The sequence below is a fragment of the Hemibagrus wyckioides genome, linkage group LG19, assembly GCF_019097595.1.
Source record: "Hemibagrus wyckioides isolate EC202008001 linkage group LG19, SWU_Hwy_1.0, whole genome shotgun sequence".
Lineage (NCBI taxonomy): Eukaryota > Metazoa > Chordata > Actinopteri > Siluriformes > Bagridae > Hemibagrus > Hemibagrus wyckioides.
Genome location: NC_080728.1, coordinates 9,347,114 through 9,372,121, shown reverse-complemented (window position 1 = coordinate 9,372,121; position 25,008 = coordinate 9,347,114). Strand labels below are relative to the sequence as shown.

At 40.7% G+C, this 25,008-nt stretch overlaps 1 protein-coding gene across 4 annotated transcripts in view; it reads right to left on the bottom strand.

Annotated features, from left to right (window-relative positions):
- Nucleotides 1-271: 271 nt before the first annotated feature.
- tbc1d22a (TBC1 domain family, member 22a) overlaps nt 272-25,008 on the bottom strand; it is a 163,497-nt gene continuing 138,760 nt past the window's right edge. For all 4 annotated transcript variants that reach the window (XM_058417224.1, XM_058417226.1, XM_058417225.1 and 1 more), the window contains 2 exons: nt 17,341-17,436; nt 272-2,879 (listed from right to left, as the gene is read on the bottom strand). In XM_058417224.1, coding sequence (XP_058273207.1) covers nt 2,751-2,879; nt 17,341-17,436 — 225 coding nt within the window. In that variant the 3' untranslated portion in view covers nt 272-2,750. The remainder of the gene's footprint in view (nt 2,880-17,340; nt 17,437-25,008) is intronic.

Sequence of the window (25,008 nt, the reverse complement as noted above, 5' to 3'; positions counted from 1 at the left end):
GCAGGCAAGGTCAGAAATGATTGCAGTGTACACTTGGTGTGTAATTAGACCGAGAAACTCATTCTACTGGGATTAATTACGCTGAGTAATATCTCATGGCACAGGAATGTTTGATCATATATAGCATTTATTTACACATTTCTCTCTATTTACAGAGCTTTGAAAAGTCATTGTTCTGTACACAAATTTGAATTCAATAACATTTCAGAAAATCTTCGGACACCCTTTTTAAAATCGGTAGTTTCTAAAGGCTAAAGTTGTGAAACTCTCCTTGTCTGATATTGAGGGTTATGCTTTAAACTGCTCACCAAGAGAAGGAAAAAAAATAACACAGCAGGAAGTAAGAAATCGAAAAATAAGGGGGAGAAAAGCGATGGAAAGATAGCATGTATCATATGTTAGCCTTATGTGTGAGGTAACCAGACAGAGATGGTCAGTTAACAAGGTTCTCATGTTGTCCAGTGCAGTGCGAACACTCTGTAAGCATGTGCTGATAATCACTTATACAGTATTGCACAACACTTCAGAATAGCGTCTACTCCTGCCTGCCCCTTTGAGGCGAGGCTGCCTCGGTAGGAAGCATTTCTGCAGAGTGTTTGTATTCCTGAAATTAAATCCGTCCAAGTCAATGGGCTTTTCAGTTTGGACTCGATTAATTCTTGGAAAAACACGCCTGACCTCTCATTTACATGTAAAACGTTGCACGGCAGGAAGCACTGCGTTTATTTGTCATGTATTTTAAAATGCAACACTGTGATATGGTTAAAATGCGACATCAGCACAAGTCTACTTACCGTCAGTGAATGTTCAACGTTAAAGAAAAATAAATATCTGAGATGGTATACACTATTTCTGATGTTAGGCACAACTCAACAGGCTCATGTAAACAGTATATAAAAGAAAACAAAATCTTTTCTTTTTTCTTTTATATATATATTAAAAAAAAAAGAGCTGATTTAAGCAAGATGTTATACAAAAACTGAGGAAAACAGAGTGCATTTTCTTTCTCTTCACATATATCATTAGATTTAAGAACTGGCAGGGAAAATGAAAAGCCTGACAACATGATTGAATGCAGAATAAAGGTCTGAATACTGCCACTACTTACTTTGTGGAGAGCTTTTATGCCCTGAACGCTCACTAATGACGGCATCATGCAACAAGTATGGATCTGAACTCCAAACAGAGGTTTGAAATAACAGGCCATGTGAAAGGCTAATTGATTAGAGCAGCTTGAATTCTATAGACAAGCCACTTGTGATAGCAAATGTCTGGTTCTAGCAGAATCACAGTAGCCAAATTAAGGCAAATCTTATTTATTTTACTAGAAAAAAAAAAGAAAAAGTGTTCAGGGAATGAACATCATGGCTATTGTTCTGACATGGAGGCAGATGAATGGCCTAGGTACTGCATTCCGTCTGATCGGGCCAAGCCACGCCGACCGGCTCCTGAGGTAGACCTAGGTTTGAATAAAGTGTCCTTTTGTTCTACTTCCAGGGTGTTTTTCTTTTTCCTTTTTTTTTAAAGCCAGTTCTCTGGATGCATGGATAAGCATCTCTATTCTGTCTTCCTGTCTGAATAATGTGTCATTATTGCCTTTAATGCAGCGCACTCCTGACCTGCAGCTGTACGGGAGATTCCTAATGGAGACTGCTCAGTGCAAAAGCGTACTTCCAGCTATTACTCTTGATGTAGCTGAGAAATTTTGTGCCAGACACTCTTCCTCTCAGTCACCCACACACCCACACACCCTCTCAGCTTCAGTACTTCTATTCTAACCAGTGCAGAACACAGGGTTTTGTAATAAACTGGTAACATTTTATCAGCCTACACAAAACATTTGCTGTGAAACCTTTTAGGGGTTTGGAGGGACGGAAATTTAAACGGACAAAAAAAAATATCGATATGTTACTTGTTGAAAAAGGCGTTTTTTTTTTTGTTTTTTTTTGCTTGATTAAATAGACGGGATAGTTGATGCTTGGAGTGTGTGGGTTAGTAAGAATAGAGCCGGAGGTGAAGAAACAAAAAGCTACAGTTTTACATTGAGTCATGTAAACACAGTCCACTTCCAACTTATGAATGGCCTGTTGGGAATATGAGGGCGGACCATGTAGAGTCTCTGGATGGGCCATCAGAAGTCTCAAGAGGGGGGTCATTAGGATTCTCAGGGTGGACCATCAGGAGTCTTAGGGTAGGCCACAGGGAGACTCATGGTGGGACACTGGTAGCCTCAGAGTGGGCCATCGTGAGCCTCATTGTGGGCCATTGGCAGCCTCGGAGTGGGCCATCGGGAGACTCGGGGTGGGTCATCGTGAGAATCGAGTTAGACCATCAGGAGAATTTGGGTGGACCATTAGATAATTCAGGGTGGGCCATCAGGAGTCTCAGGGTAGGCCACAGGGAGACTCATTGTGGGCCACTGGCAGCCTCAGAGTGGGCCATCGGGAGACTCGGGGTGGGTGATCATGAGAATTGACTTAAACCATCAGGAAAATTTGGGTGGACTATTAGTTGATTCAGGCTGGGCCATCAGGAGTCTCAGGATGGGCCGTTTGGAATCTTTATATGGGCATCAAGAATTACAGGGGAATTACAGGGGAGCTGGGAGCCTTAAGGAGAGCCGTCGGGAATATTAGCTTGGGCCATTGTAGAGTTTTTTATGGTGAACCACCATGAGTCTCATAGTGGTCCATGAGAAGCCTCAGGGTGAGCCATAGAGTCTCGGTTCAGTAGTCATGCCGCTGGAAGCCTCATCTTTTGTAGTGATTGGGTGCGTCTGCAAATGCAAACTTTAGCCTGTAAGCCTCAGCCAGGAGCACGCTCACTTCCTCATTACCCCAGTGCATGGTGGGTAAATTCTGCAGCAGGATCATCAAGCCCTGGAACACACAAAGAGAAACCAGTTTTAGACAAATATGTAGAGTCAAAAAGAAGGGACTGCCATGAGATGGTTACACAAAACACACACCTCTCCAACACAGACACACACCTCGCCAACATTACAGAGAGCAGGATGAAAGTGCCAGGAACTGGTAACACACACCACACTAACACAAATACATACCTAGCCAAAACCACATGGGGGGGTGGGGTGGGGTTGGTGGCAGGAGCTTGTTACACACACACACACACACACACAGACCTGCACATCGCCAACATCGCAGTGAGAAGGAGCAGGTTGCCAAATACGTCTTACACACACAGTAAACATAAACACACCAATATAAAAACACATACCTCGCCAAAATCACACCAAGGAACTCCGGTTGTCAGGAAATATCTCTCTCTCTCACTCTCTCTCTCTCACACACACACACAAAAAGCTATGCCACCACAAACACACACCCCACAAACCCTGCACTGCGGGTAGATACAGTTGACATGAATTGACTACACACATGCATACATACACACTTCACCATCAAGTAGACAGCAGGAACTGACTTTGAACACACACACACACACCTCCACAACTTCACACTATGGAAGATAGCGCTGGCAGGAGCTTGTTATACACACACTTTCCTCACCAACATAGGCATATACCTTGCCAACATCACAACCAGGTCCTAGTTAACCAAATGTGCAAGCACACACACACACTCTGTATGTGTTGCCAGGAGCTGGTTGCACAGAGACACTCACATTGCCAACATTTTACCGAGCAGGAAGCGTTGCCAGGGGCAACCTCATGCCTGCTGGGAGGGGGGAAGGTGCCGCGCCTCACAGCTGTTTATTTTTTATTCTGCAGGGGTCACACTGAGCTATATCATAGTGCATACCGCACACGCTAAATTATTTTAACTTTCAATCAGCACGTCTTTGCCTTCTCAATCTTGCCGAGGCACTGAAGTGTGAGGTGTAAGCTGTTTCGATGTGTGTGTGCCTCTGTGGTCGTGTGGTCAGGACCTGGAGAGCAACAGCCCATTTCTCTTAGCTACAGAAAGCCGAGCGTAATTCAGTGACAGTGCGCCGGCCCGGCTCCAGGCCCTGAAAGCCCACAGTCAATGAGTGCATTAGAGGAGCTTAGAGTGGAGGCACAGCCTCAATCTCCCAGCCTAATTCACCTAGCCGGCCTGCCATGATGGAAGGGAATGACTCTGCTTAACTGCTTAACAGACAGAGGGAGAGAGAAAGGAAGAGAGAGAGAAAGATAGAGGAGAAAAAGATGAGAGAATGATATATAGTTTTATTCTATAGATGTAGGGTTGTAAAGCCTCAGTCCAATGCAACAAGTATGTATCACAGACATTAAAATATTCCTGAAAATAATTTGGATTGAGATCATTTTCAAACGATATTAGTCTGACATTATAGGTGTGTTTTGGCGAAAACGTGCAATTATCTACACATCCACTTTTAACACATTCATTCTAATCAGTCAATCATGTGGTAGCAGCGTAATGCAAACTAAATCTTGCAGATACAGGTCAGCAGGTTCAGATAATGTTCATAACAAACATCAGAATGAAGAAAAGGCGTGATTTCTGTGATTTTAAGTTTGCCACTGGTGTCGGTACAATATAGGTGGATTTATCGTTGCCTTTTTGATTAGAGAGCTCTGAGGAAAATGGCCAGATTAGTTCTAGCTGCTAGGAAGGATACAGTAAATCACATAATTACTCTTTACAGCTGAGGTGAGCAGAAAAGCATCTCATCATGCACAGCACATCAGACCTGAGGTGAATGAGCTCCAGCAGCAGAAGACTATATCAGGTTTCACTCCTGTTAGCCAAGAACAAGAATCTGAGGCTATCAACCAAACTGGACAGTTGAAGATTAGGGGGAAAAAAAAATCACTTGCTCATCTGTCCAGTCTTCAACTGCCCAGTTTGGGGGAGTTTGTGCCCATGATAGCCTCAGATTCTTGTTCTTGGCTGACAGGAGTTGAAACTGATGTGGTCTTCTGCTGTTAAGGTCTTCAAGCATGTTAAGGTGTTGTGCATGCTGAGATGCTTTTCTGCTCAGCGCAGTTGTAAAGAGTGATTAGATTAGATTAGATAACTTCATAAATGAGCAGGTGATCCTATTAAAGCTGATGCTGAGCGTGCATCACAAATCTGAACTGTCTTCGGATTCACTATATAGGCACACTAGATAGGGAACAACAGCGGCACTGTAGACACCACATAGCTTCCAAGCAGAACAGAGTGACCCCCATAGTCTCTGCTGGATATCAGTAACTACTGACTTGCGATATCACTTTGTTTATTTCTCAAGAAAAGACATTTTAGCTGTTTATCACTGACTCAGATGAGCTGTCCTGTCTCTCGGTTCTCTGTTTTATGGCAGACAGGCAAGAACACAGCCATGTTCTCAATTCACACCACATCGCTCTAATCTGTATTCAGGCAGGCGGCTTAGCTCCATCATTTTTATCAGCATTTGCACTCAAAAACATCAGGCTGCGTGGAGAAAACAATGAGATTCAAATAAAAAAAAAGGGGGAAAAAAAACAAAAACAAAGTGAGAACATTATTAATGTTTGTTTTACAGCAGTGTTCATTAGAGTATCTCAGCAGCCTTCAGTTCATTCAGCAGCTTCTACACAAATGCATGCGTTAACAGATATGTAATAAAAATCCACAACTCTCAAGTGCTTAGCTATATGCTATATTAGTTCATCCAAAAAAATTCTGAATTCTTACTGTACGCGCGCGCACACACAGAGGAAAATGCATAATTATACTATTACATTATTATTACACGTTTATTACATTATTATAAATCACTATGAGGAAAAAAATTATTTAATAAATTTTAATTGTGCAATCATCAGAATTAATGTTTCAGAGATGTACTGACACTGCAAATAATGACATTAGCAAGTAAAATATCTTTAAAATGGCCAAACGTACCTAATTTTTTCCTAATAATGAGATTTATTATAACTCAAATATTCAGCCTTTGTTCTCTTTGTTTACAGGCAGATATTTTCGATTAAAATGATCTGACATGGCACGACTATATGAAGCTGGAAATGAGCAGATTACAGGGTTAATAATCATACACTTGATTTTCTATGGACTATACTGATTATCCTTTCTTACAGAAGTTCTCTCATGTTATTAGTTAGAAAAAAAACTGAGTTTAATATGGGAGGGAACAGGCATAAACATACTGCAAAGGAAGTCAAACCTAATGGTTGTGAGCAGAAATATAGGTTAAATGAAAGGAAAGATTCAGCCCACGCGCTAGAAAACAATTAGAGAAAATAAAAAAAAATTCTCACATGAACAGAGTAATTCCAGGGAAAGACAGAAGAAAAGAAAAGAAAAGAAATACCCAGAACTATGAATTACTGCTGAAATTATTATTACAGGATGTTTATGTAAGGCTCTCAGGGTAAGAGGTAGGTATTCATCCAGACTCTTCTCTGCTCTGGCATCGGGGTGGAGGAATAAACTTCGATCGAAAAACGATGGGTGAAGACCTACCTCTTCCTAAAATACCTAAACCAGCGCTTATTTTTTTCCTGCATGTTTATGTATATTTTAAAAAACTGAGCTATATTTCCTCCCAACAGAGATTTAGAGCCTGTGTCCCAGTGAACCAGTATAAATGCATTCATTGAGACTTCAAAGCACTTTTGTATGTCGTTCTGGATAAAGCCATCTGCCAAATGCTGTAAAAGTAAATGTAAATGTTATGAAAGTACTAAACTCAAACTGGGAGCAGTTCCACTTACCAGGTGAAAGATGTAAACCTGGAAATAAAAGCTCTTTTGATTGTAAGCAGAGGAGAGAATCCTGCTGGGGATGTTAGGATTATTTAAAGTCTAATACATTCACAGCATTAGGTCTGCTGAACTGCGTATATCCTGTTCATTATGCACATGATTAGCATCCTTATTTAAATGAAATTCAATTAGTTTATCTGTGGGTCACTTGTGAGCATTAAAAACAGCTCCGATTACAGTTAACACCAGACTCTCAGTGCCTTCAGGAAAACGAAAAGGTCCAAACGGATTTTTACTCTTATTACACTAATGGCTTTTATCTACATGTCATTATGTACCAAGGTTCAGCAAACTGCAACCGCTACCTACTTCTACTTTTCTTATTAATAATATAAACTTTATTTATATAGCACCTTTTATACTTTTAATAAAATACGGCTCAAAAAGCTGTTTTTTATTCACAGCTTCATAGCGAGGCGAGAAAAAAACGGATATTTAAAGAAAGGTAGTCGACAATTAGTGAACAGTGAAATTGGCAAATGATAATAATTAAAGGAATAACAAATTATGAAAGGAAGAAACTAATCTAAAACAGCAGAAGTTGCCATAAACTGTGAAGTGGAAAAAAAACAAAATCAAGGAAACATAAAGGTATGAAGAAAAAATAAAACAGGTAAATAAGAATAATAAATAATATAATAAATAAATAAAAAGTAATGAAAGTGAAACTCAAATAATTAAAGCTAATTAAATGATGGAGTGTAAAAAATATCTGAATATTTTTTAGCTGTTTTTTTTTTTTATGCATTCACTGTATTATGTACGTTCTCTTTGAATACCTTGCTGTTTTAAAAGAATTATTTGCTCATTAAAAAAAAAAACTACTAATGCAAGTTGGTATTAACTTGTTTCCCCTAATGATGATATATTAAGTAAATTAAATGACAAACATCAATTCTCCATATCCTGCTCTGTCAACACTTTTAATTTCTCATTTTTCTTCCGACATCCATAACATATCATTAGGCTTGTACGCTCAATAACTCCACACATAATGAGACCGTCTACCTAATCAAAATGGTCATCATATCACAGTTTACATCTAATAAGAAGATTAAGATATTAATTACACGCGATGAACCAAGCCAAATGATTATATGAAGTTGATTATGTAATCCAAAGATCTGCATAACTTCTGAGCATGACTAATAGATCAGGGACAGTTCATTTGACATGCACTTTAGGGACATGTCTGTAAAATTTAGATGAGGATTACGCTTATGTCAGCTAATGTGCTAGAGTAACACAGTTATCAAAGTTCATCATTAGTATCCGGCGTAGCTTTAGCGACGCGCCTTGTCCCCAGTTCAGCAGAGAACCTCGCTCGACATGGTATATTTAGATGAACAGACAGCAGATGAGGGCATTCCCATGATGTCTCTCACGCTGTTCCTGCATATGTCATGCAGCAGTGTGAGTATGATAAGTTGGGACAGTACTTAATCAAGGCACGCTGTTAAATTGCACACTAATTGCAATTACCACAACGCATGCAAAGAAACAAAACAAGGGTGATGATCAGGACACTGGAACTGGGAATGCTTTGCGTGGGTTTAATTATTGCGCAGTTGTGCGATAAAAGCATGCAAAGATACCCACCATCATCATCACCGTCACCGCCGGGATGAGACCGCATTCAAACTGACCTTCTCTGCTGCCAGAGTGCAATGTGTTATTTTTATTGCTCTCGTCTGCTTGTGACTTATCTACTCACTTGATTTAATTCTGCTCTCCAACCGAAGGAAGACAGAGGCATAATTGGTTCAGAGCACAGTGGATTTTGAGCCGAACCGATAACGATGGGAGAGACGCTCAATTACGAGCCCGTTCCTCGCCGCTTTTGAACAAAGTGACAATCTAGGAACTGATAAACTGTCGATGGTGATGACATCTCTCTAATGACTGTTCCTGGTAAGTTTTCACAAGCAGGCTACAGTATGGCCAGGGGGGAGTGATTCACACAGCTTCTGAGCGGTGTAGCCTCGATAATGGACGACTTCTGGCCTCTTCTCACCGGGATCCTCTGAATTTGCGGGAATCGATGAGCGAACTCGGGACCAGCAGTGCGCTCACTCCATCAAATGCCAGAGGCCTGGCCCTGCAGCTCCTCATGTTTTAAACATCCATGTGACTAACCAGCTGAGAAGGGTGATTGATCGCAGGCCACTTTATAAACAGCTTTGTTTAGAAGGGCTTTGATGTGATGATGACTGCGAGGCTGGTAGCCCAAGCTTGGGGGTTATATGGATATCACATAGGTTTATAATTACTTATCCTTTATTTTTGTTAAAAAAAAAAAAGAAAAAGAAAAAGTGGTATTCTCTTTCTTTTGCAACAACGGCAACAATCCATCAACAAAGTGCATTAAAGACCATTTAGAAGGGGAGGGATGGCACTCACTCTGGAACAAGCAAAGCTAAAGGATAATCAATCATTAGTCGCACCTTAAACGAGGCTCTCCTCACAGGCCTGGTTTGGACAAAATTGTAGTTTCCTGATGAATGGGATGGGCTTTCTATTAATCTGGAGGGTTACAACTCATCCAATCTCTCTACTCGCCCTAAAAGAGTCAACGCTATAACTCATTCCGGGGAATGAAGAGAAATATGATCAGCACACTTCTTTAATTAGTACGTAACTAATTCTCTTATCCTTTTATTAAATGTGGGATGACAGAAATGAAATTTCAACCGTGGCTAAATATTCAAAACGTTTCAGGACCTTTCTGAGGTGTAAACAAAGCGTAGTTAATTACATCTTGTTCAGAGATGCTAAATAGTCATTCAATCAACTGCTATTTAGCTATTTACACTATCTATAGTGTCTTATTACAGCTGTGACACTACAGACACAGCGATAACGGTCAAAATTTGGTTAGAGTTGTTTAGACGCTTTGCACACTAACGTCCCATAAACATGAAGAACATACACTAATACAATTGCAAAAACAAATATCAAGAGATGCGGCACATATGCAGTACACAAGACAATAAGAACAGGGAAAAATGGACAATAATGTTAAGGCTACCCTAGGTAATTATATTAGTAACAATAAAAGCTACATTACCATCAGAACTGGTGTGTGTGTGTTTTAATAAAAAATGTTACTTGTCGAACTAAATAAATAAATAAATAAATAAATAAATAAATAAATAAATAAAGCACATCTTTGCGCCTACGAGTAAGATACCTATTTATTATTTGATTATATTATCACACAAAAAAAGAGCATTTTATTGTGGGATAATATAAAGAAATAATAAATATCCTACAAAGAATTCTGCTTTCTTAATTCATTTTCTTAGAACACATTTGTCATTTATATAGAAAATACAGGAACCGAATCCTACTTATTTAAAGCAAATCATAACCGCAACCTCAGTGTTCCTCAGTAGATTTCACTTGCTGTAAAAATGTGCTCTGAAAATGTGCATCCTTTACAAACATCAGTAAAGCTGGAATGAGGAGTTTAAAGCTTTAGGTGGAATCTGGTGCAATATCAGCAAAGAGTGTTTTTTGTTTTTAGTTAACTTTTTCAAATAAAGCAACTCGGTGAGCCACTGAGAGAACAACATGAATGCTGAGAGCCCTAAGCAGTAAGTCAATCAGGCAGTATGCTTGCACAATAAATTAAGAGCGTGTGTGCTCCCGGTTATTCACAACGACAGCGAATCCATTTAGTTTTGGCTCTTTGAACCACCTGAGGTGGAACAAGACAAAGCATTAAGAGCTGATAGTTGCTGGTTTTTAATTTAGCGGCATAATGAATGTAACAACTGTGGAGTGCTGTGTTTTTTTCACCCTTCTTGTGTTCCTAGACTTTACTCGTGGTTTTATTTATTCATTCGCTCTTATGTAAGTCATGAGCACAGGGAAAGGAAATGCGACTTCTTTTTTCCCTGCTGCTGCTATGAGTAAGAGAGATGCTATTCAGTAAAGGCAACGAGGCTGAATAGAGATAGAGGCACGTCAAAATGTAGTAAGCGGACCACAGAAGTGCATGTGTTAATGCAAGTAAATAAAACCCGGGCAGGTGAATGGGCCGACAACGAGCAAGTGCAAGTGGTCTGTGACGCACGTTTGAATTTAGCTGGATGCTTTATGAGAATCCAAAGAGCACTTAGACCTGAAATACATCCTCGGATTATTAGCACTGCAGGCTAGTAATGAAGCAGGGTGTAACTATATCGCAGCGAGGCTTTAGCTGAATATATTCCTATCACAGTCTCCGTATCTATGTGGGCGCTTTAATTAATACCTGTATTCACTTAACGCTAATTTCTTTGCCTCGAGGAGAATACGATAGAAATGACTGTAGCTTTAAACAGGAGTTTTAAAGGGTACTTGTTCAAGCAGAGAGCCCATCCATATCTCACAAGACACACACATTAACGCCTGCCACAGGGCTCAACGTGTTCCCTCGCCGCTGCAAACGCCATTTAAATCAACCGATTAAAAACTGGGACTGATTTCTCAGCATCTATCTCTCACCTATCCATCCACGCATAACCGCATTATCCTCGCCTCACTCCAGACATGAATCCGTCACTACGATCAAGCTCTAAGGCACAATGCTGACCCACATTCCTTAAAGTGTGAGTGCACAATGCAGCAGATGAGGGTCATGACCTCTGCTCCTACACCGGGGTGGCTTAAGGAGTAAGAAAGCAGAGTAATTGATTTGGATGCGAGAGGGAGCTGTGCCCTTCCTGGCAAGTAGGTAAGTTAAGGGCAGGTGGCATATGGCATGTCTGCAGTGTGTAGAGACTCAGGCACCAAGAGGTGATGACTAAAGTAAGTCTCACAATACTGCTAAGCCATATGCTCTGGATGTCTAGTGTTATAAATCTCCAAGTTGTATCAGCTAAAATGTGCTCATCTGTAATTTCTTTTTTAAATCACCCCCCAAAAAAAAGGAAATTAGTCAGTAAACGAAAACCAAAAAAGCGAGGAAAAGGTTCTCGGTCCGTTTCATTAGCTCCTCCAAAGGCTTCCTCGTTATGTGATAAACAAACCCCTAATGAGAGCTCATTTACTGCATATTGCCCTTGCTAAATGCCAGCAGGCTTTGGCATTTGGCTGTGCACGTGGCGTGCGGTGGCACTCTGTAGTGTCGGCCGCCAAGCGTCTCACGGATCAAATCTCATATCGCCGCATCTCCGTGAGCGCAGATTTACCTGTGCCAAAAAAACAATCATCAGGACGACGTCTTTATTGGGCTATTCTCACTAAAGCAGACATTAGCTCAGTAAAACACATCAGCATCGAATTCCTGTGTGTGAGTTTGTCTTTTTGGTCTTTTTTTTTTGCTTTGCTCTCGTTCTCCTAAGACAAACAGAGAAATCAGAGCAGGAAGTATCGATCGTCAGAGTGCTCTTTTAATTAGGTAGGAGCGAGTGTGTGCAGCGGGCAGACGCTGACCCGTAGGACAGGAGGGACAGTTTTAAATTCCCATAAAACTACAGTGCAGTGACCCAGAGTAGCAGAAGTGGAGGGACAATGCCTCAGAAAAGGTCACCACACAGAGAATGAGTGCTCCGGGCAGACTGAGCTACACACATTGTCTCTGAATAGAAATACAGTAGGTGTGTGTCTGGTGCACACGGAGCCCACTGCGCTCTGCTCTCCTCTCTCCTGCTTCGCCGACACTCTTTTTCTAGTCGTACACGCTCATTAATTAGGTCACTACTATCCTGACATGCATTAACGCTATAGGTCTGACTGGAGTCGTGCAGTGTAACAGATTTTGCAGTACCCGAGAAGAACATCTATTACAAAATGTCTTTGCTTTAACTAGAAACAAGACTACTCCAGCCTGGAGTATGCAGACTGATTGTGGCCTGTGGGGAATGTCAAAAAAACTGCAGGAAACATGTCGGCGAATCTGTGCCGTTTCTGTAGATTCTGAAATGTTGGATTCTTCTAATGTTGTGGGAAAAAAAGCCCTCAGCTAAATCAAAGGATGTGACCTTTTACTTAAATGTTGATAAAAGGTGCATGCGTGATACAACAATTTACATCTTACACTGCTACAGTCCACAGTGTAGTTTATTCTGAGTAATTTATACTATCAAACCTCTGGAATTTAATATCAGGGTACTCTAATAATAATTAGTATGCCAAAAGAGCATTTTTGTTAGAAATAAAATGGTATATGAGTCATATATTCATCTGAAATGATTTGCACAGGTCTTTTAATCTCTGCAATAATACCTGATACCATCTGGAAGCCCCGCCCCCTTCCATCATCTCGCAAGCTCTCTAGAGACTGAGGAGCTCTCACTTTCTGTCACGGTAGAATGAAGACTGTTTTGAGTTCATTAATGTGAAATAACATCCATGAGTGTGTGTTCAACATCAGCGTAATTTATTTATTAGCAAAGTGCTGAAAATGGCCAGAAATGGTCAAAAACCTTCGATGTTGGAACCAGTGGAGAGAAACGGATGAAGTGCTTTATGATTTTGAGCTCAGAAAGTTAAACAGCCCGTATAACAAAGTGTCAAATCTATCCGCATTACAACAATATTGGCCATGTGGACATTAGACAAGCAATTTGTAACAAGATTGCTTCGGAAATGTACTGTTTTTGTTAACTGACATTAAAATCCACCCACCCAGCTGAGTTCTGTGATCAGTGCAGCTGCTGATGCTGCTTTTGTGCTGAATTCCAGCTTCCCAGGGAGAATCAGACTCCCCTTGACGTGCATGTGCATTACAAATTCAGCATCCCGATGTTGCAAATTTATTTGCGAGTTCTGTTTGTTAAGATTTTTTTTGTTTTCATAGGCTAAACTCTTGGCACGCATCCTTGTATATGGTCAGATAGATGCTTGAATTATTGGTGCTTGGATTCTGTTTCTCTTCTAATGGAAGCACAGCATTCTTCTTCTTCTTCTAATTACTATTATTATTATTATTATTATTAAGTATTATTAAGTAGTAGTAGTAGTACTAGTAGAAGTGTTATTTATCTCTTTGTAAAAGCCTCATTCTTGGATAGGACCCATCCATATAACTAGCTATGATGAAGTGATCATTGGGCAGGAAACCATTCATTGCATTACTCAGAAAGAAAATATTTCATGGTGACCTTTGTGGTTCTTGCACTCACAGCAAACCGGTTGTTAATGAAGACAAAGGCAAGAATGAACAGGGTCACCCGTTAACTCACAGACAGGATGAAGAGCGCTCTTACGATCTGCTGGCAACGGGAATACTGTCTCCACCAAGAGCAGGCTGCTAATCAGATTTCTGCGCTGCTGATATAAAGGAGATGAATAACACCAGATCCAGTTTTCACTATCAGATGGGAGCCGTATTAATTTCTCAACACCGGTCGTTCCCTTCCTCGTTCGGTTATCACAAAGTAATTAACTTCATAGACGTTTTCATGTACACTTTCGCATTAAGCTTGCTAGTCATTTCACAAAGATTTATAGCTGTCCCTGAAAGAGTTTTTAAAGGGGACTTTCAAAACAGTCCACTAACAATCCATTACGCCGCTCGGAGTCCACAAGGCCAGGAGGCGGGTGAGAATCTTGATTAGGGATGAAGCAGAAGTGAAGACGGTGCGGTGCGCCGTATGCTTTATCATGTTTCAACCTACACACTGTTACATCACCTGTATAACACTGTCCACAAGGGTAAAAGCTTTTCCATAAGTGAAGAGGAATTAGAATTCGACAAGAAAGGAATTAGTGATTAGATTCATAAATACAGCTACACTGTACAGTGTGAGGCCATGAACAAGAAACTGCTTCTACACACAAACACACACTTTGACTCAGTTCCTATCTGGAAAATCGCTAAAGAGTATACTATTAAATTTGTTTATAAATATATAATATATATATATATATATAAATATATGTGTCTGTCAGCGCTTTGTAAAAGTCAGAGGCTCCTTTAAGTTTTCACAGGGCTTTACATATATATATATATATTTTGTGTGTGTGCTTTCTTTAGAAAATGACAAGCTTTAATTATTTTTGTCATTAATTTCAAGTGAGAGAAAACAGAAAGCCCGGAGGGGATGACTGTTTACATCTGGTATAACATAAGTGATAATAGGACCTTTTTTTTTTTTTTTGGGAGGATGCTCTAAAACATTAACTATAAACAGATAAAAAGTACAATGTGTCATTCTTTAATAAATAATAAAATGGCAAGCGTTGGCAAATTGCTGTTGTCAGGCTGCAACACACCAACGCACTGTTCATTTTCTTTCTTCTTCGGTCCTGTTGTATTTCCTTACATACACCCTGTCTTCCCTCCATTTACTTTAATTGGTGAGAAAGCGAAAATGTAACTCGCAACACACTGCGTTCTCTTCCGTCTCTTAATGAGCAAAATCTGATTCTGACTCATTCAGTAAAGTGCCTTTATGACTTATTATTGTCCAAGGTTTAAGAAATTATATTTAGTATCACTTCACGGGCCAGAACTTACAGCAGCATTCTCCATACTTTTTAATCCTGAATTTGCAAGGGTGCATTTTCCTTGTCCCTTAGAGGTAGTGTTGTCCATCACACGCTGTGGATGAGACTTTAACAATATATTTTGTGCTTCAGAAAATGTGATGTCTGACTAAACAGAGCACAAAGCTGACACTTCTACATTCTTCTCAGTGTTGCTAGATCTGCAGTTTTCTCTGTGTAAATGCCTTTTCCATACTGCAGCCATGTTTGTATATTGCTAGTTAAAGGTAAACAGGTAAGCTGGATTTTTTATTATTTTTTCCAGATACAGTATGTATTCTATTATGCATAAAGGCTGTGTTTACGATTACAATGTAGTTGCCAAATAACAGAAATATTATAGTATACTATAGTAAGAGGAAATGTTTTAAAACAGAGGATAAAGGGGCTAGTTTATGCTAGTGCATGAGCATGAGAAATTGCAAAATCTAATGCAAGAACTGCTAATAGATATTAGCCTGAAATGGGAAATCACATCAGATTGTTTTTGTTTTCTGATCTGATCCGGCGCTTTCATGTAAGCACTTTTGATCAGTATCAAGTATTGTAAGAGCTCTGATAGTGGTATGATATAAAAAATAAAATAAGTGAACAACTGAAAAGACTTTGCCCTAACATTGAGAGTTTGTCACGGTTATACGTGTCTGGAAGCCAAGGGGACAACATTAGCCGTGCTCTCTGGGAGAAGGGATGACCAACGCTCTCTCTTTCTCTCCTGTCAATCACAGTAACATTGGCCAATCACAGGTATCTATGAGCTCATCTGAAGTTGATGGCTGTTGCAGTATAGAAAGTCACCTGGGAGATGTAAACCAGCAAGTGACCCAATGCTCGCTATTAATCTTAATTTACCTTCCTTACCGGCATCCTAAGACCAGTTATTATATCTGGATTTCCACTTTTTCTTCATGTAAGCTTAAAGTTCTCATTAGTTTCCTGGTTGTTACTGAACAATATACTTCAGATGAATAAATTAGTAATAAGTCAGGACTGTAAACGTTTGAGCGAAGCTTCTCTTTTTCTCTCTTCTTCTACAGCCTACAGTAAGTGAATGAGAGGCTGGCTGAACAGAGACTAATGTGAAAGAGAGACTCTGTGTTGGTGTAGAAGACCCAAAGAGGGCAGAGACAGATGTGTGTGCCCCTTGTTTGTGGGTGGCTCTATGAATGCCAAGCGGAGTCTGGCTAGCTGCTGCAGTGGTGCTGCAGAGGATCATACTGAATCAGTGGGCACTGTAAACACAATCAATCAACCGCCTGCCCTGCAACATACCACAAACACCATGCACCCCTGACACGCTGCATATTCAACACACCCACACGCAAATACGCACAACTTCTCAAATACATGCATACTCAGGCACACAATCTGAATCTACAAAGACGCCAGGGAGAGAAGAAAAAACAGAAAAGAGACACGCAGAGAGGAAGAAAGAGAGCATGAAGAACTAGTGAGGCAAGACGCTGCAAAAGGGAACAAAGTATTGTATAATTGTTTGACATACAATGCTGGCAAGAGAGGAATGCACTAATTGGTGTGTACTGAGTTGAAAAAAGAGCACTAATAAGATATGGTACAGTTAGAGATCAACTTAAAGCAGCCTGTCCCCCAGAGCTCTAAAAACACTCCATTATTTCTCCCCCAGATCCCAGCACTGAATTGCTGGTTCAGGTGAGGTGGGACCTAGGAGACAAAACGCAGACCATCTGAGGGTCCCTGAAGACTGGGCTGGAAAACACTGACCTAGAGATAAAGTCATAGGCGGTAAGTGGGTTCTATGTGGCGCTGCCTGAGGGCATAAGTATCCAAGAGGGACTTCAGAAACTCACAAATCTTCCTCATATAAACTCTTAACTTAACATTTATCTTGGGGGTAGAGAGAGAGAGAGAGAGAGAGAGATAGATATAGAAATGGAGTGAGGGGACAACCACCCAATGTCACCTTAAAGCAGCTGCCACAGTCATCACGCTAATGCACCTGCAACGACCCAGTGACCCCCAGAGTTAATGAGGATAGAGGGGCTTGAACGAGGACACTTGCTGCAGCTCTGGGAGTTGTGAGAGGCATGGCAAAGACAACACACACACGCACACAAATATAGGAGGAATATTTCCAAACTTACCTGGAAGTCCTTCTCTTCCAAAATCTCCTTCCTCCAGTGCACCAAGAAAGCAGCACACACGTACAGGTGGAAGTGGGAGAAGCCCTCGGGCTCGGCCTGACAGCAACACACAAAACAGAGCAGGAGAATCATCAGAACATGAGCTCAGAACGAGAGTGGATTAATGAGCGATCCTCGAGCCCTCTGAGAAATAACTGGGCCAAGGTTAGATAAACGGCGAAGGCTTCAGGACGTCCCCCTATTCACTCGAACAAAGCGAAAGCATCTATTACATTCTTCTACAAGGTTCATTATGAAACACTGCTTTTTAGAAAATATTGAAATACACGGTACGTTTTAAAGAAAACTCCTTGAAAGTGGGCTCTAGAAGTGAACTTATTATGGATTAATGAAATGCTGTTGCTATGGGTTTCTATGGAAAGTTTCAGAAAATCAGATGTTAAGTGGGAACAAGAAGACTGTATGCACAAAGAAAATAAAGTAAAAAAAAAAAAAAAAAAAGTAGTTTGTGTTTACGTCTCCTTTCTGAAAATCTACAGGGGGAGAAAATTCTAGAAACTTGGAAAATCAAGAAATGTGAAATACCTACAGTAAATAGATGAGGTAAAACTGAATAAATCCATTTTTAAGGCTGTCACTAATGAACTGGCTGATCCAATGCAGTGTGATAACCCCATCGACAAAGATAACACCCCTCATCTGCATGTGTACATATTATCCCTGCATAAAGCTAGAGCCCAAACAGCACACACGACACACAAAGCAGGACAGGTGATAACCAGCACCAGGAGAATATGAGCGCTCTGTAAGCAGTGCACGGCAGAGTTGTTTTAGTTTGCAAATGCAGGCAAACATGAGTCAGCATGTGCAAACAGACAGCCGAGAGGAGAGGAGAGGAGAGGAGAGGAGAGGAGAGCAGAGCAGCTACTGTTGTCCAGAGAGCACGGATTCTATAAAGGGCGTGAGCAGCGTGGCTCCTACAGCCAGCTGTGAGAGAGTTTCACACAGCAGAGACCACAATCATCTTTTATGCCAGCCACAGACAGGACTTAATGAAAATCAATGGCTGCCCTGCTTTCTGCCAATAAACAAGCAAGATGGGTCTCCCCTTCAAGGGTAAATGAGAGCAATGGAAATATTCCTGACTATGGCCTTCGAAGCTGCCTTAGACTTTGGGGCCACGTGTCCTGTCTGCCGCTATTAGCCTGAAGCCTGTCACCTCCTTGTCAAAGTGACCACACAAGCGTGAAATCCGCTTAATTAGACACTCAACAGACAAGCTGAGGCTGCAAGAGCGCCTGCATAAGTCTAATCACGTGGAGGAGCAAGGGAACATTGCAGCACTGTGCTCTGGCGCTTTTACATACATCATACAAGAGCCTATGGTCGAAATCCTATGCAAATTCCACACAGCAGATGGAAGATAAAATACCATTTTCCTAAATGACTGGACCAGCAGCTATGAGCAGACGCTATGCATGCTGTGACTGGGCAGGACTCCCATTCTATGAAATGCACATGAGAGTTAAAAATCTATAAAATAGTGAGTGCTCTCCATGTACATGCTCAATACATTCCCGTCAGGACAGAAGTACATTCTAAACACTTGTACACTACTAGAAAATGACCATCACTGTAAAGGACTGCTTTACCAATAAATGCAGAAGGAATAAAGCAGGAATGAGTACAAAAATGGAGGTGGGAGTACGAACAGAAATCTGACGTCAAGCCTAACCCTAGTTGACCAGTATCCCGGTGTTGTGTTAGTTTTCATGCACATGAGGATGAGGTTTCCTTCTGAGCCTGGTTCCTCGCAAGGTTTCTTCCTCATATCATCTCAGGGAGATTTTCCTTGCCACCGTCGCCTCAGGCTTGCTCATTAGGGATAAATGTTTGGGACAAATAGTAACTTAACTTGAAACTTTATGATTTTTTTCTGTGTTTCTATACTTCTATAAATCTGCTGTGAGAAAATGTCCATTGTTAAAAGCGCTATACAAATCAACTCAATCAAATCAAATCAAAAAATGAATTATTTTGCAGAGGTAATAAAATGTATCTATTAATAAAACAAAGAACAACAATGGTTTGGCTTTTGTGTATAAAATAACTAATCAGGGGGTCAACAAGGGTCATGAAAGGCAGAAAAAGCATTCCATTATGCTTTATTACAAATATACTGAGGTTTAGACTGATCGCTTCAATAAAATCGACTGAGATGTGTTTCTAGACATTCAGAAAAGTAAAATCATTAATATCAGCTATAAAGTAAGACAATATCAGTCTACTAAAGGGAAGATGAGTTAAGAATGAAGCCCAGGATGAGAGAATGAGGGCTTCACTGGCTATCCTAATTGGTCAATTTAATTATTTTTCTGCTTATCCCCTGGGGAGCAGTGCTGATTATGGAGGTTTAATTAATGGGGACAGTGGAGGATAGCCGCTGATACACTCAAGTAACCAGGAGAAAGGGAACACACACACACACACTCTCTCTCTCCACTGAGCCACATGCAGAGGAATTGACTTTTATTGTCATATCACTCACAGCACGAATACCTAATATAGAAAACAGCAGGAAAAATATCTCGGTGTGATGACACACTCGTGTTCATACGCACGCCAACCTACACAGCGTTCACGTATCTTTCCATTCATCCCACACTCCACAGTCCCTATTCTTTCATACGAACAATCCGAGCTCCCAAAATATGACTCTCAGACACGGGTCTACTTTCAGGATGTATTTTTAGAAGACTTCATGAAAAGAATATCAGGAAACTACGCACCATTACCAGCTACTGAGGTTTAGCTTACACACCTCGCTGAACTGCAATAAGGTATTTCAGGCTTATGGTCTAGTGGATCTCTGTTTTGGATAACTGTAAAGGGCAAGTGAGGAAAATATTCAGAACTGTTCCCTCATGTCTGGTGAAATGCTGCACTCAAACACAGTAGGAAGACTGCATATCTATGTGTGACAGGGGTAACTGTCCATACCATGTGGTTGCAGTAGTGAGAATATTCGTAATCACCAAAAGATAAATAGTAGAGATTTGATACTGCGGAAAAATGAATACAGCTTGGTCACAAATTGTGAACTGTAATATATTCTATAATAATATGTAGTAATATATTCTATAATAATATGTAGTAATATATTCTATAATACACTGTGTACTTGTAACAAAAACATTTTATTCCTCTCTGAGCTAATATAAACGGTCTAACCAGAATCTCAGGATGCTTCACATACACAGTGTTTAGTCAGTTTGAATTGAACACTGGTACATTTTCTCCTTTAAGGCAGAAGAGACACAGCAATCATCAAAATAACTGCTCTGAAATTTTCAGTCTCAGTCTAGTTCTAAGCAAACAGACGTGAACCAAGCATGCTGTGAGTTTAAGGCAGGATGCGATACAGAAAAATACTTTAAAACTAGATATTCATATAATTATCTAACTATTTCATTAGCGCCAGATCTGTCTTCTCCATTATTCATTTGATTTTTTTTTTTTAAAAGAATATTTTCCTTTTCTTTGTGGGCTTTTTGGCTTATTTAATTATCTACAGTGTGGAAACAAAACAAACCAAAAAGCATATAAAACAAAGTAGTCTGTTAGAAATGACAGAAATTTAAAGATCTTTTTGTGAATGAGAATGCAAAGCTGTCAGAAGGTACAAAAGATGGAAAATGTGACTACTCTGTCTACATTCGAAAGCATTTAATTAGCTCACTATTCCCTTTCTTCATTCACTAGTCCCAACAGCCAATCAGAGGTCTCTTTATTCCACTTCAATCGCCAACTGGTATTGAAGGGTCTGACAATGGGCTGGCTAGCACAACTGGTACAGGACATGCCATGATTAGAAAGGCAAAAAAGGAGATTGAAAGGAAAAGGTATACACAGACAAATACATAGAACAACATGCACTGTAGATCATTAGTCAAGCCAAACTCTTTACTTCCCCTCACCATCATCAACATCAACATCAACATTATTCATAACAGAAAAGTGACCACACTAAAGAAAGCAATTCAGGAAGTCTCACCTACACACAAAGTTTTATAAGCCTGAGGAGGCTGAAAGGACTTGACAAGGAAAAAAAAACAAAAAAAAAAACAACCATCACTCTACCTACCTGCCTACCTAGCTATCCATCAGCCCATGCTCTGAAAGACAGGCAACAAGAAATGAAAGAAAGTGAGTCGGAGTGAGGTAAAGGGACAGAGACAGAGAGATAGTGAGTGAGGGCAGTTCTCTTTGAGTTATGTGCTGGGTGATGATTGCCTATTGGTGTAACCTCACGGCCTTAATCAGAGCAGCTGAGAGGACTGCTGTCTGAGGGTATCAAACTGTGACACACACACATACTGCTACAGTGCTTTATTGCTTTATTAACTCCCTCTACCTAGGAGATATGAGACTCGTGCTGTCACAGAAAAGTGTCTGAGCTCTTGGCTAGCACTAGCTGACTGCAGTGTGTGTAGACCGATCTTTATACTCACGATGCGTGTGCATGGTTGTAGCGCTGATTAATAAGGGAAATGTCTAACTCTAGCTGGTCCACCTCAGTCTGATCCCTTCATAGTACACTTACCTGAAGCAATCATCTCCAATGCATTTTTAGCATCAAGTTCTAGAGCTTTGACATCGACTTAGTCCATGTGAGATTCAAGGAACTTGGAACTTGGCAAGCGGCAAAGTATGGAGATGGACAGATCTGTGGTTTGACTCAAAAAGCCAGGAACCAAGTCGTACGCTTTCTTACTCTTCATTTCACCTGTTTGAAGTGTGTTGAAGTTCTCTGCTTTGTGCCCATGATCAAACTAAATCCTTTGAAGCTGAGATGGCTATACAATTCACTTCCATACCACGGAAATCTTTTCAACCCTTTATAGGAGATATGGTGCAGAGAGAGCAGCTAATACTGGAAGTGTGCAGAAAAGCTGTTTTCCAAGAGCTTGGTGTTGCAACAGATTGAAATAAAACATTTGCAGTCCATAATTTCCCATCCAGCATCCTGAGGACATCCTACCCACAATCAACAACTCCTATATTCATTCCATCAATTTTATAATTCCTGTGTTTCCCACCTAAAAGCATACAAGGAAGTACAAGGTATGTTTGGTAAAGTGTGAAAGCTGTGAAAGATCCCATCGCTGGTCCAATTGAAAAGGTGGTCTGGGGTTGTCTGTAGCCAAACCATTGAGTAGAGGCCATCCATCCTCAGCAATGCATGCTGAGTAACAACTTCCTGTTTCAAGGTTTATGATGGGTTGTTATGATCAGCATGGAGATGGAATACCTTACTGATATATGAAACCAAACTTTCATAAGACTGGAACAATGTACTTAGCTCACATTGGAGGTACAAGTGCTTGCAGTGAGAACATCAATGGCTAAAAGTCTTCTTATTCGAGACCCACTACTCTGAAGGTATTCCTGTACAATGGCATGGCGTGCATCAAAGCAGTGTTTGTACCAAAAGATAAACCTTATGCCTACCACTGTGGAATGACAAGCAGCCTGTGTGATCCCTTTCCCCCAAACAATCCCAGCATCAGCCCTGGTTTCAAACTCAATTATTAGGGCCGAGTATGAAAACACCTGACGAGACACCAAGGACAGTATCTTGACTTGGCAAGACAGGGTCAAGGGAACCCGGGCTATCTTGTTGATTTTCTTTCAATAATCCTGCAGTCTGCTACAGCATGAAGGAAACATGATGGGGAACATGGGGCTAGCGTTATGAAGAGCGCCTGAGGTTTTTGCAGAGAAACAAGGGATGAAATATTGATGTTCCCAGGCCTGTGTCGCTGACCCACGTCCTGGCCGCTGGGTATTGGCTTTTCAATGTCAGAAAACAGAGGCCAGTCATTTGAAAGAGTTCAGCAGAACAGGATAATGGGTTAAAGGTTACTGGTCCAGATTCCCAGTGGGGGATCTGTGCTTGACGATGAGATTTTCACTGTCAGAAGGAGGGGAAAAAGAGAAGACAACTTCTACTCAGTAGCCTAGGAAGAATGTGTGTGTCTACCCCATGAATGCAAGCGTGTATAAAATACTGGAATTTGTGAAGGATCCATTTCATATCTTCATTTGTATTCAAAGTGAAAGCCTACATGAACATAATGCTGATGGAAAGGGCTGCCAGTGTAGGCTGAACCTGAAGTTTATCTCCTCAGGGAAGCATAGTGCAGATGAGCCTGTCGCACTCGTGTCCATCTTTAGGCTCATTACAGCTCCTACCATAGCTCGTTGAGCTAACTAAGCAGCTTAGAGCAGAACAGCAGGGAGAACATGGCCATATTGACGACAGCACGAGTGACTGTTCCGGCTGAAGCTGGTAATTTATGGCGTGGCTGTGCACTCTGCTGACTGCTTCCGGCTCTTTTCATTCTAACAGACACCAAGGCCCGGAGTTCAGCACTTTCACTACTCACTCACTATATCCAGCCCGAGGAGCCAGGGACGGCGCATTTCCTAGCACCGACGCTAAGCCGTTTTCATTTAACAGAGAATTCTAAATGCACCAGCAAGTGATTTGGACAGCTTTCAGGCGGGAGAATCAGAGGGAATATGCACACTACAGTTATGTGTAGAAAAAAATAAAATAAAACAGAACTCCCCCTCGAGGTTGTGAGGATATCAGACTATAAGGTAATCTGACACATTTCTCGCTCATTCTCTTACAGTCCGCAAGCCATAATGCTTTAGCTACAGCTTTCGTATACACATTGCTTAGACATGCATTAGAGTATGAAAGGCTATAGGGGATTAAGACGACAGGAGAGGATGAGTCTCTGATTAAAGTGGTCTCACTGAGAGAGGAAACTGCTTTGGGGATTTTATTGTGATTATAAAATGCGTTAAATGCACATACACATCTATACGCATAATAAACACAGAAAGCTACACTTAAGGCTGCTGGAAAACTCCTTAACTTAAATAATCACCTTTAAATACCTAATAAATATGCTATTATAAATGCTTACTTTTATTTAGAAATAGAAACAAAGAGTGCAGTTACCTGCTGTGTTGTGATTGGGTTAAATCACTGGCTTTTCAGTACAGGCTCAGGTATAACAAAATATCAGTCAATAAAGGTTTTCTTCTGTTCAGTAAGCATCCTTCAGGGGTATGATATAAGAACAACTGAGACTAATTGTTAGATTAGTTAATGCAGTCAATATGTACAACTGTACAAGAATATTACTACAATCAAATACTTAGACTAAAGCGCAGATCAATCCTGGAATCTGATTGGTCAGATGGTGTACACACACACACACACACACACACACACACATACACATTTTTATTCCTTGGACTATAGCAAGTGTTTCCAGTGCTGCACTAATCTTGCTCACCACACAGCAAGACATAGCTGCTCAATAATTGAAGGCCACACTATTGATGTGCATGAAGGACAGGGAGATACTCACCAACACACACACACACACACACACAGTTACAGAAAATGCCAAAATACCTTGCCAAACTCCTTACATTAACTCAACAAATGCAAATTAAGGAAGGAGGCAGACACACACACACAATTACATATACAAAGTGATACAGACACAGACACCAAAACATATAGACAAACACACACACACAAGGTGAAGCAAAGACAGACAAACACACAGACACCCTCTGACA